We start from the raw sequence: 13614 nt of genomic DNA, 5'->3' as shown, positions 1-13614 counted from the left end.
ATTTTGTGTGTGTGTGTGTGTGTTCCTTGTTCTAGTGTTGTGAATAATACCTATTACCTAGTTATTAGCTGTTACCTGATGAGCAAACACATGATTTCTCTATCTTATTGACTGAAGCTGCTTGTTAGATTCGGGTTAGAATCTCGTACAGTTTAGCTGTTTCTCTGTTGGGAATGTAGTGATATATAATTATTCATACAAGTAGGTGATTAATTTTATATGTAGAAAAACAGAAGTGCATAAAATGGAAAAAAGAGTAGGAAACATTTATACATGTAGAACTTCCATCAAAAAAGATTTAATGCTTTATTTACAATTATCCTCTCATAAGCAAACACATAACCATAAACACAGAATCAAATTCTGGACCACCAGAATATCATTATATATATCTACAATCTATAGGATCTCAAAGTTTTGTGAAAGCATTGATTTTTGTGCCATCCAAATATTCGCTTCTACACTGCTTTTATTAAGAATATTTTCCTCCTCAGAAACTCCATGACAAGTGGAAAAGTAGAACTCAGGTCTCCTGAGACTTATTTGTTCACCTTAACACAAGGACTTAAAAGGCTGGTGGGTCAGACTTCTCCAGTTAAGGGTTAAGTGTGCTGCTTAAACTTCATGAAAGCTAGGAAATCCTATCCCTAAAAGAGTAAATGTTATTTATAAGTTGATCCGGCAGTATCTTGCATATGGATGGCAAGGAGTGTAAGGCTCCAGCTATCTCTGTATTCAAGTTAATATGCCAAGAGCTGGAAGCTCTGACCTGAGAAATTAAATAACTTTCCTAAATAGTCTAAAAATCCCAGCACTTCTTAGGTAGCAAAAGCAATGGTCAGGTGTGTACTGGATGCTTTACAAACAATAAACTTGCTATGACAGAATTTATTTCTAGTATGTTTTCAATGGCTTACTGACAATGAAAATAGGAAGACAGGAATTGTGCTCTTGTCTTCATTTGCCTGCACTCTGTAGCCTAAATGCAGTAAGGAGGTGAGAAGCCTGTTTCCTTGAAAATGCTCTGTCTATAGTGCTTCCAGTGAAACTCAGCTGCACTCTAATTATAGAGATGATTGTTTTTCTTTTCTTTCTACACTTTAAAACCAGAATGGCAGTAATACATCACAGAATGTAAACTCTGTGAAAAAAAAATAAAATGCTAATGAAAGTTTGGAGAAGAGTTGTCTTGGGAACATATGAGAAGAAAGGTCTGCTCCATCACTGAGTTCAGTCCCCAGCTCTTTCAGACCACCATGGTATTAATCCCAATAATAAATTTATCATGTTGGCTTCTCCTTTATTAGGCCACCATTGAACTGCTACTTTGCAGCATCCCTGAGCCATCCATAGGTATGTGGTTGCTTACTATGGATGGTTTTGTTTCCAGAGAAGAGGACTGATATCAAATGTGCCTACGCTCTGTGCAGAGGAGGGCTGGTTCTGCAGGCTGCTCTGCACCAGTGCTGCAGGGAGGAGTGGAGCTTCTTTAGAGAGTCTGATATTTTGAATCAATTAGAAATTTAATTTTCTAAATTTCTTTTCATTTCTCTATCATAATAATTTTTCAGTATCTGCTCAACACACCATAAATATTTGTTTGGATTTATTCAAAACAAAAATTTTCCTTTTGGCTAGAGCTAAAGAGCCTGAGTGCTCTGGCCCTCTTAGCAAAGCCATTTGTCTGCAATTTTTTTGAAAGGCAACAATGTTCATATCATTATGATATGAGAAAAGAATGTCAATGGGAAGAGAAATTGTGTTTCCTTTCTATTTCTATTGTTTCTGTTATGGTGTGAATTTTGAGTTTGCAGCTGTGGCTGCTTTCTTCTGGACTTTGTTAATTCCACAGAATTTTAATGACATGATTTTTTTTGAAAAGGTTAATGTAGATTTAAGACCAGTGCTATCATAGATCATGTCATCTGAGCTGCTATATGTCACTCATTTTCATGATTTACCCAGTTAACTTCTCTACTGAAGCCAATAGCTGCAGTTTATCTGACACAGATTTCCCAGACAGGTGTCCACTCTTGATTTGGGAACATAAAGAGGAGGAATGTTCCCGCTGCTTCCTCTGGTGGTTTGTTACGCTGTGGCCTTTGGCTTGTCCCCGCTGCTGTTCTCGCTACAGATACATAAGCTGAAAATGAAAAGTCAATAGTTCCAGCAGTGATGTCTGCAGTAAACTAATCAGCGCTGGCTGGCTGGAGATGTCCTGCTGGTATTTTGTGGAGAGAGGTTTTCTAAATTAATGTCAAAATAAATACCAACAAAAACTTTGCTGCAAAGGGTAACAGCCAGTCCTGTGTCTTCCTCTTTGCTGTGGTTTAACAGGATGTTTCGAAGACCTGCTCTGCCCCCATTATCTTTTCCAAGTCACCATCTTAAAACTATGTGTCAATAAAATTTCTGCCTGGACTCGTAAACCTGCCTAAGGTGTAATTCAGAGAGAGCATGCAGCCAGGAAGGAGGAGTTCCTGAAGAACTAAAACCATCCAGAAGTGTCCTCTCACAATCTTGGAGTTAAATGCTGCACTGACCTGTTAGATTAATATTAGAACCACTCTTGTAGGAGATAAGGTATTTGGGAACTCTAAATAGCTGCATGTTTAATTTTTCCTAAGTAGAAGTCACTACTTGAAAATGTTCACATAAAACTCTTCTCCTTAGATTTGTAGAGATTTCGGCCCTATTGTAATGAAATGCAAAATCTGTGCAGGTCTGTTTTATGACCTGTGTCTTGCATTAAGTATACTTGGCAAGTTACTCTGAATAATTTAGTCTGTTATGTCTTAAGATAGCGGCAGCTCCTGAAAGATTTATTTTAATGTAGGCTACTTTACCATTATGTTTTTAAAAGGTTCCTTTTTCTTAAAATCACAGAGATTCAATTCTTAGAGTGAATTGGTAGATTTTCCTTGTTTTCAATAAAATATTGTATTGCATGGTGCATTTTTTAATTCATAAAATGAGACTTGTATACTCTTAACCCTGTTGTTAATGCGTGTCAAGTATTTGGCAGATGACTATGCTGAATAGATGGCTTTTTCATTTGAGACGTTTCAGCTCCTTAAGATGTTTCTCTTTCTGCTTCTCAGGTCACCAGATCTTTGGTAAGAAAAGATTAGAGCAGTGTATACAATAAGAACATTTTCTATTTTTTTCACATATGAAGTAAGTAAACTAGGGCATTCAATTTACTGTTGTCATGTACCCAAGTGACATGTCACAGTGAAAAAAATGCATATGAAGAGATAAAAGAAATCATTGGATTGCAGAAGTTATCTGGTGGAGGGAACATCTAGTTTAGTTAGATGATAGTTTGACTTTGCAACTTCCTTTGATTTTTTTTTAATTCTGTATTGCCGTGAACAATTTTTGAAACATGCCTGTACATACATACCTGTTGCCTATATAAAGCATTCTGATTAAATTACTTCTATTTACTTTGAATTATATTTTTGAATGTAATGCAAACCCATAAAAATAGAATTATTGAGTGGCTAAGAAGTTCAGCTTCTCTACACTTCACTTGTGCTTCTTTTCTCATCCTTAGAATGAATGTGGCTGGAGCTCCTGCTCCTGCCTGCTTATCACTTCTTGTGGAAGTGTCCCACCTGGTTATTTTATTTATTTATTTATTTACTGATGTTGCTGCTAACAGTTTGTCAAATAATCTGCACTCAAAACCTGACAATTTGACCAAGAAACCCACATTTTCACATATATTGCAATATTTAACTGGAAAGGAATCCAAGGCCTTTGGGCATTAGTCTTAGGAAGAAGAAACATCAAATAAAAGAGTGCAGAGCTTCTATGTGATCCACACTGCTCTTAACACTTTAAACTCCTCTTTTGAAGGCAAGGAGCCAGATACTTTTCGAGTAGTTGCCTTTCAGTGAGGTCATAAGCTCCTACCTCCCTGGCTAGCTCCTAAATACCTACAGAATCAGCTCAATTATAATATTTACTGTACTATACGTTAATTTTGTGCTTCAAGGCTGTGTGTGTAACCTCTAACATATGTAATCATATGTAAGATTTTTATTATTTTTTCCCCAGTGCACATTTAGCTAGATGGATTCTGGAGGGCTTTACGTTTTCAGACAAAATAATTGTTTCTCATATTAAAAATCTTCATTTAAATAGATTTTAAACTTTCTCTGGTTATATGTTGATTATGTGTTCAGCCAAGTCTACATCTTGCCAGCGCAGTCTCTGAGCTGTAGACAACTCTCAAACCTTCAGGGAATGACTTCTGAGGTTGTTTGGGTTGCTGTTAGGATAACTGTATTAAAGAACACGAGGCAAATGAATGCATTGTGATACTATACATTCAGGTTAGATATAGATATTTCCAGACCTGGTAGGATCTGTGGCATTCCACTGTTTCTTTTCAAATTGGAGGAAAGATATGGCAGCACATGGAGTTCACATGGACATCTATTTTCTTCAGAATAACTTAGAGGTGTCATGTCCAGGGTTAGCTGAGATTTGGCTTACAAACAGGGGGGAAAACAGAAGGAAAATAATTGAAGATAAATTTCAATAAAAAGATATTCTATGTATACAGTCTTGTGTCAAATCAGAATTCTCTTGAAGGTTCTGTTTACTTAATCACCAAATAAATCTCTCAGGAAGCAGAATGAGCTTCACTGTAAAAAATAAGTTCCATAAAGAGCCTTAGAGATCTGCTGTTACTGCCTGACGAGGATGAATTTGAAGTATGATAAAAATTAGTTATAGCAAAGCATTCTGATGACTCAAGTTCTAGAAGTCTGTCTTTGCATCTTACACTGGTGCTGGTAGTTATATACATGTACTTACACTGCATCATGGTCTTCCAAATGACTATACAGGCAAGATTTGTCTTTGCTGAAATGTAGCTCGAGGTTTCATATGTTTTAAGACAGGAAATGGGAAAAAACAACCACAGCTGAAAGTGTCCTGAAAGGATTTCAGTAGACTGTTTCAAGCTGGACTGTGTGGGTGGCTAGGAAGAACTTGTCTTCTTTTATGAAAACCAAAACATCTTACACGGCCATAAGGATTTTGGTTTTGATGTGCATATTATCTGAAATGCATTGCCCCCAGTAGCAGAGTGTCTCCAACACTTTGTACTGAGGAATTGATTCCATTCCAATTCAGAGGCAAGAAGAAAACCTACTGAGTAGTAATTGTGGTTTCCTGCAGCAGCCGTGTGCTTTATAGAGACGTTGAGCTAATGATCTGGCACAACTCTGCTTTCAAATTGTAGATTTGCAAGGATAACAGGGTTTTATGGTACTGTGTGTCCATAGGTCTAGTAGAGTAAAATATTATGGCTTAAAAAGTACATGTGGTTTAAGAAAAATGGGATAGAGACGGAAGGAAGTGCACTTATTTAATTAGCCTAGGAAAATATTCAGCTGTTATCCTACCCCTAAAACGTTTTGTGTAGTTGCACCGGAAATATTTGTTGGTAGTCCAGGACTGGATAATGAGTTGTGCATTCACTAATATTTAAGCAGATGCTCTGAGCTGTGAATCATGTTTTGAACAGTGGTATGTGATGCCCATAGTGTACATAGGCTCATGAATGCCTTCATTCATGCCCATCTGTGAAGATGGCAACTTGCCTGCATACAAGTGGATGGGTCCCTTTTCTAGAAAGCATAGTGCCAGACTGTTATGAGTTTGGATGGCAAGCTTATCTAATATTGCAAACAGTGTCTCTGGTGCAGGAAATCCCTTCTCACTATTAGCACGGAAGCATTAATAGGCGACTTGATATAGTAGGTTATCCCAAAGGTTATTTTATGTTGAAATAAACTATTCAAACATGGCAGAAGAAAAAAGAATGCCAATCTCAAAGACACGGCAGGATACTGAGAGGACGAGCTGCGTGTCAAAGGCAAGTGTGGGAGCCGGAAAGAGCTCTTGGAGTGTCTGGTGGCTTGTTTTGCTGCAGAACTGCCTAGAGACAGGCCAGGCAAGGGCAGATGGTGCTGGGCAGTGGAACAGATCGGATAGATCTCCTCACAGTTTCTCCTAGATGCTTGTTAATGGAATTAGCCCAAAAGGCATCATCTTAAACGGCTGTGTCACATCCTGCTTTGTACTGGGCAGACTACTTTCAGGGAAAAAGAAAAAAAAGTTAAATAAAAATAGTTAATTTTCCTGTAAGGGTTTTTGTAAAGGTTAACTTGACACAGGAGAAATTCGGTTATTTGAAAATAAGAAAAAAAAAATATTTTTGCATCATTTTTTTTTCTAAAGTAGGTGACCTTCACCTCAGATCCATAACCAGATGATGCTCTAGCTTATGTTCTAAGCTCTGTATCTCATTTCCATGTAACTAACATGGATAACTCATCTCCACGTATCTAATGTATCTAACATGGCAAAAATAAGTATAGTTGAAAGGTGAACTAGCCTCTCTCTTTGGAGTTTTTGAGTTAAGGTCCTACTCAACATTTTTAATATTTAGGTTTAGGCTTCATAGCACTGTCACTTCCTAATATTTTTAAAATTATTTGTTCTGTGACTTCTGATCTGTTGAATTATTATGGTATTGCACATTCTTTCTCAACAGGAATGATAGAAATTTGATGACTGCAAAGGAAAATGAGTTTTTGATCTATCCATGATGTTTTTATGGCTTAAGAACTGAAGTAAAATGCAATTTATCTACAATAATCTCAGTCCTTCTAGTATAGGCTTTTAATTGACATATAATGAAGCAACTTTTCTAAAATAAATGCTGAAGTACCTTTCTAGTCAGTGGAGATGTGTATCTGAAGCCTTTAGGTCAAGATTCTGTCCAAGAAACTGAAGTTCTGAATTTCTTCAAGGCTCTCAAGGGTACCAGGTTTATCCATGGGTTATCTAGGGGACTTTTGCATTTTGATTTGCTAGTCACCTATAATTTTGGCAGAAAATCTATGCCTGATTCCCAGTCAGTGTTCCTTGTGGAGCTGTACAGTATTAAAATATTTTAACCTGGATCTGGTACCCCAGGTGAAAGCAAAGTTAGTCTTCTCACAATGTGCACAGTAATGGTAATCTGAAAAAAAAAAAACCAAAAAACAAAAAACAAAAGAAATATTGCTCACTGTTACCATTGCAGAGGTCTTATAAGGTGGGGTTTTTTTTCTTCATTTTTTTTTTCTTTTGTTTTAGCAAATCTTTCTAAATGCTGTTTTTCTTTCAAGAAACAATGACACTGAAGCTATAAACTCATGTATTTGTTCCTTTTTCATAAGGACCACATCTAGTATGCTTTTGAAGATTAAATTGTTCAGTGTAGGTTCTCTTTGCACTGCTATTTCCTATCTGTCCTGATAACAAAAAGTTACCGCAGTGGGTAAGGATCCTGTATTGACTTTAGGCATTGTTTTTAGACAGTGCATGTATCTGTTCATCATGCCAGCTGAATGATTGGGCTGGCTGAGTGCTGTGTCAGCAAGCTAAGGCTCTCTTCCATGTCTCTATCTCTCCATCTCTAAGTGCTCTCGACTCTTGCCTGGTGACCTTAGAAAGTCTTTTCATCTCTGACTTCAGAAGTGGTAGTATGACTACTGACGACGTTAGTAGTATGATGATGTTTTGGCAAGGGTAATAAAAGCTCAAAACATGTTGAGGTTAAAAGCAAAAACCTGAATCCATTTGTCCAAACAGCAAACGTGAGCCACATGACTTTATGAAGTCTCATGCACAGCTGCAGTATCTAGTATATGAACAAGCACTGTCTGATTTCTCTTCTGGTTTCTGAACATTTTTTCCTCAAGTCCTTGTTCTTTAATGAACAGAAACTGGTGTCTAGTATTTAAATAGATTTCAGGAGCTGATGAAACAAAGAATATCACATTTCCTTATGGATCTTAAATAGGTTTTGTGGCATCCATCAGCAAAATCTCAGCACTTTTGGTGAGATTTTTGCTGCCAGCATGGTGTGATGCATTATAAAAGCAAAAAGTGAAATGAATTACTGTTAGATTTTTGGTGGGCAGAGTAGTTTTTTAGAACTGCAAAGGGATTCCCTCTGCTGTTGACAGCAGCCTGGGCAAGTGGTTGAATCCTATGCTTATCCTATACCTCTCATTGGAGCTAAGCAGGCCATTGCTGCATATTGTTTGTCATGGTAAGGAAGGCATGTCTCTGGGAAGAACACAAGGGAATGGGTGTTTTGGTAATCAGAAGGTAGAAAAGGCTGTAATGAAATGAACCAAGGCTTCCCTGTGTTATGTTTCTTTTTTTTGTTTGTTTGCTTTAGCAAGAAGGAGCAATGGATGGATTACAGCAGCCAGACATTTCACCAGACATACATTCTTTAAAAGAATGTGATCCCACTTGAATCAAAAGCTTGAGCATGGCTTTTGGTGTACTGAGCATTCAGGACAGTGCTGTTGTAGCCCCTTGGCTCTGATCCTTTAAAGATTATCCAATTTAATATTGTGCCACCAAAATTTACTGTGATTGTAAGAGACTTAATGCTGACAAAAGCTTAGAGACAGTAGTCAGCTGAACATCCCAATTAGCCCTGATGGAAATGGGGCTGACATTTTCTTAGAATAACTTTCTGGAAAGCCTAAGCAAGCAAAAACATTAAGTGCAATAATTCTTGCTGTTCAAAGCCTTGGTTCATACCAGACCACGTGTAGCTTACAGAAGAGTAGGTAGAAATGGATGTTGGCAGCTTGGGAGAGCACTGTGACTGTTGTCCATCATATAAACATAGGAAGAGAGTTTCAAAAGACCCAAAAGGGAGTCGAGCTTGAGCTGAATCTTTGTCAACTTCCACAACGTGTTTGACCACTGGACAAAGGAGTACTTCAAATACATCTACATTGAAATTGGGAAATGAGAACAGTTTTCACCAACAGAATCCTGCCTCTGCAGCCTTCCTAGCTGGCTGCCACATGCCAGCTCCCACCGTGATGCATTTGAAGTGCTTCTTTCTTGGTTGATAGCTAGCCAAATGCCTCAGCTGCTCATACAAATGGTTCAGCGCAAATCAATGAGGTTTTCTAGACACAAGCAGTTAATATTTCAACAAGCAACTGCAGCTAAAATTGCTGTGTCAGTTTTCATGGCAGAGAGAGCTGTTGCCCTTGTTCAGAAAATTGTGTGCCTGGAAAGTTTTCAGACCTTCCCATTTCAATCATCTGAAAATTTCTGCTTTCAGATCCACTTTGAAATGTTCAGAGTCCCTGCATGTCTGTCTTTTTTTGGCATTGTTTTTCTAGTTTGGAAGAATCAAAGATGAAACAGGATGGTTTCTACCCCCTTTGCAAACCTCAGGAGGCAGGTTAATGCTTCAGACTTGGCTCTGGTTATATTAGGAGAAGAGGTCATTACTAAAATTCAAGTCTTTCTGAGCAACTTCTTGCTGGATGCTCTATTTACACAAGCGTGTCCATGGGTGCGTGGATGTAATTTGTTTTTCCATCTGATCTTCCAAGAGGCGGGCCTTTTGCTGCATGCAGAATTCATCAGATTCCCAGAAAATGCCTACCTTGAAACATGTTCAGTCCTACAGCAGTGAAAAAAAGCAGATGAAATTTTCCAACCCGGTTTGATTCAACAAGCAATTTTTTTATTTTTTATTTTTAAAGAAATAGCTTGATTCTGCTGCAAAAACTCACCATCCATCCAACAAACAAACACTGCAGTGAAGCACAGCAGCTTCCCCTAGCTCGCTCTGTCTCAGCTCACATCTGCCATTTTTGCCCCCGCTTTCCTAACTATGTCTGTGTCACCCAGAGGACCTAGTCCTGGGCTTTTGGCCAATATCCTGGGCTTGAATCCCCACATAGAAAAGCATTTACTTAGGCAAATAATATCATGTGGCAGCCGGTAGTCACAATACTACCTCTACTGCCAGAATGTAGTGACTCTAAATGAGGCTGTGGCAGATGGCCGAAAATGTTTCAGCGCTTTCTTTCTCTAGATCAGGATTATGCAATTAATTTGTACTACAGTCCCTGGTGGTGTTCTACAGGTTCTGGTCAGGCAGGTGGGATGCATCGTTTCTAGCTTTGCTGGACCAAGCAGGGTCTGCAGGTGGGGAAAGGCAAAAAATCCCTGGGACAGTGGGCTCCTGGTGATGCCAAGAGAGTGGGAAGGAATATGGGATCATCCCTACAAGCGACATCTGTTAAAGGCAGCAGAAATGTACTCCTGGTTCACACTGTGTCCGAGTCCTCCATCCGAGCAGCCCTGCTTTAGATCAGGGTGGCATTTTACTTGATAATGATGGCATAGGACGCCTGCAGAATTGGTGTTATGTTCCTGTTTATTGAGTGTTGGCCTCATGTGTGGTACATGGTAGATGCAGAGAAAGGCCTTCCTGTCTCCAGTGTTGCCTTCTTCATGTTTACAAGCAGTTCTAGAGCAGTCTAGGTCACATCCAGATGCTACAGTTTGCATACATGTGATGCTCAGCACCAAGGCTGAGAATTCAGCCTAAGAGTGTGACAGATCTTTTTACCCATCTCTTGGGTTATTAAATTGAAAGCTTTTCTTGTAACATTAAAATGAGCTGGGGGGGGGAGGGTGGAGAATGGAGAACAGGCAGCATCATGTGTGCATAAGTGTAAGTTACAAGCACAGCTGAAAGATGGAAGATAATCTAGCTGGAAGATGGCCAGGGCAGCACTGAAAGGAGAATTTCAATGGGTTGTCTGGGAGGAATCCTAGACAGATAGGCCACAGCCTGGGTTATACATTACTGCCTTGATAGTGAGATGGGAACCAACCAAACAAACAAACAAAACACACAAAAACAAAACAGAAATTAGTGAAATACTTAAGAAGAAAACAGCAATGCATTTGGAAGAAAGAAGGTGTGGCTGGAGTACTGAGGAGCATCCATTGGGAAGCAGAGGGAAGTGAAACAGAACTCAGTCAGTAGGACCTTCCTGTTGCTGCAGTTGGAGAAATCTATAAGTGAACAAAAATGTTATTCCTGTTCAGAAAGTGTTGATGTATAGACAGATTTGGTATGGCTCAGTGAAAACATATGGGGAAGAAGAGGAAAAAGACAAATATGACATTGAGATATTGGGGTTTCAGACAGGGAGAGGCTAGTGCAGTCGTTTTTGACAGAAAGTGGTTGAGAGAGAAAAAAAGAGCAGCTCACTTTTTGCTCGGTTTATTAGAAGGAGGAACTTTGAAGTGTAACCTAGTAAATACAGTCCATCAAACCAGAATTAGGCCAGCTGCCTATTACTGGAATAGCTCAAGGAAAACGTCCTTGTCTGTTCTCTTATCTTCTCCGGGTACATGTTTTCACTCAGTTAAGAAAAGTCAGAGGAATTGCATTTAAAAGTGTTGTCACTTCACAGTCTGTCACAGGGCTTTTGCCAGCTCCCTTCAAAAGGAGCTGGTGCCTAGAACTGTGCCAGCTGGTTGATCTGATCATCTTGTCACTTTACTAGAAAATCTAAATATACAGCAGGACGAACTGAAATATGTCTGCTGTCCTGTTTTGCAACTATTCTGCATTTGATTGAAGATCTAGTTTCGCGTTAAAGAGGTACTGAAGCTCTCTCTATCTTTCTGTTCTATAGGTTGTCATTTTGTATTTTGAGCCAAGTGTATTTCGCTGTGTTCTCCTAAGATGGGTTCGTCTTCTGGGCTTTGCCACTGTTTATGGAACTGTGACGCTCAAGCTACACAGGTATTTCACATGTTATTAATTTCCATCTCTGTGGGAGTATGTGCAATCTGTGTGGGTACTTAGATTGAAGAGCTGCAAATATTACCATAAACAAGTGCCGTTTCTGATTTTTGAGCCACTGTGTATTTCTCCACACTATTCCTGCTGCAATTGCATGCTCCTAATCCCAGTAGAGAGCTGTGAATGCAGACAGAGATAACGATGGCTGCTCAATGGGGCTGAGTGTGAGAGGTGTAGAGCTGGAGCTGCAGGATTTGATGAAGAATATGTACATCAACTGTAAAATTGTGCAAGAGCCACCTTTCAAAGAAGGTGAATATATTCTCCTTGAACATAGGATGAAGTAAAACGTCTAAGCTTTCCATTTAAAGTGTTCATAGAGATACTCTGTGTTTCTAAGTGTTTAAATACAGTGTTGGTGGGTGAAATAGAATACGTTATGGTGAATATACATACTCTGATTTCTTACGGCTCATAAGTCAAGGGCTGCTTTCTTCAGGCAATCACAGCTGACAGGCTGCACACTCACGAACATTGGTGCCTGCCAGAAAAAATGTGTGGGAAATTCTGGGTTACACTGGGGGAGGTTCCAATGGGTTGGCAATGCATTCAAATGCGATTCAGGCATTAAGATTCGGAGTTCCAGCTTAAAACCCCATTTCTGCAGTCCGTTTAAAAAGTGAAGCCTTTGCTGGATAAAATCCTAATGCTTTTCCCTCTTTAATTTTCCATGGAGAAAAACTACTGATACATTCCTTAAGTATTTTTGTAGAAGTAAAGAGAAGTACAATATGCATCTATTGGTACTTAAACACCTTGGATGAAGTAAGCTTGCTCATCTTTTTATCGTAGTTTCATAACAGTGTTGGCATGTTAGATAAGTAAGGTTCAATATTATGCTCATAACTGAAAGAGGACTAAGAATATCTTGCTCATGGTGCACAACTGACTTGTCACATTTTAGGTGGAAACCCCTGCTATCCTGTTGGACTTCTTGCATTTGTGTTCCTGGTTACAAGTGTACACTTTGGCTGGTAAACCATGACTATATAACACTATGTCTGGCCACGTCTTCTCATTGAAATTCATCCAGAAAATCCCACACACTCACGGTATTTTCCAGGATGAACAATTTCTGATGCAAAAAAGAATAACTAGAACACTATAGAAAAGATAGGACAGAACTGGTGATTTGCTTGGATGATTCATTATCTATAGCTCACATACAGACAGAAACAGTCTTAAGACCATGGGAGACTCCTATCATAACTGCAGTTCTGCTAACCTAGCAGGTTGTTTCTATTATTTTACATAGTGTGTGGAAGCAGTGTCCTAACAGGGTAGTTGATCTTCTGCTTATATAAAGCGAGAAAAGGCTGGAAAATTCAGCAGAAAATTTTGCACTTGTGATTTGTTCATTCTTTGGTGTTTCTTGGCACATGTGCTGACAGGCTCAGTAAATGGGACAACGACTGAATAAGAAACCAAGAATGAACTACATCCTCATCCTTGATCAGTGCCGTACAATGAAGGGTAACAGCAGACTAGGCTGTATCGAGGGAGCCCAATCAGTAGATTGAGGGAAGTGATTATTCCCCTTGGCCATATCCACAATTCTGGGTCCAATTTTGGTATCACCCAAGGCATCAGTGAACTTGAGTGAGTGAGTTCAGTGAAGGACCATCATGGTCAGGACTTGGTGCGCTTGCTGTGCAAGGAGAGGCTGAAGGAACAGGGAATGTTCAGCCTGGAGAAGAGATGACTTAGGAGGGACATAACAGTAGCTAGCTAACAGCTACAAGGATTTTACTGAGAAAACGGAGCCATGCTCTTTACAGTGACGTATGTTGGGACAACAAAAGACATTGAGAAATTGAAATGGGAGCTTTCAACTTTATACAGTATTATCCTCAGGTTCAACTTTATCCAAGGAAAACATTTTCACCATG

At 39.1% G+C, this 13614-nt stretch overlaps 1 protein-coding gene across 2 annotated transcripts in view; it reads left to right on the top strand.

Annotated features, from left to right (window-relative positions):
• The window catches only part of GPR158 (G protein-coupled receptor 158), a 194536-nt gene that overhangs the window by 127460 nt on the left and 53462 nt on the right, over nt 1-13614 (top strand). For both annotated transcript variants that reach the window (XM_084511197.1, XM_084511196.1), the window contains exon 6: nt 11556-11665. In XM_084511197.1, coding sequence (XP_084367323.1) covers nt 11556-11665 — 110 coding nt within the window. The remainder of the gene's footprint in view (nt 1-11555; nt 11666-13614) is intronic.

This window comes from Aythya ferina (genome assembly GCF_964211825.1).
Source record: "Aythya ferina genome assembly, chromosome: 2".
NCBI classification, from domain to species: domain Eukaryota; kingdom Metazoa; phylum Chordata; class Aves; order Anseriformes; family Anatidae; genus Aythya; species Aythya ferina.
This window is presented reverse-complemented; position numbering and strand designations above follow the sequence as displayed.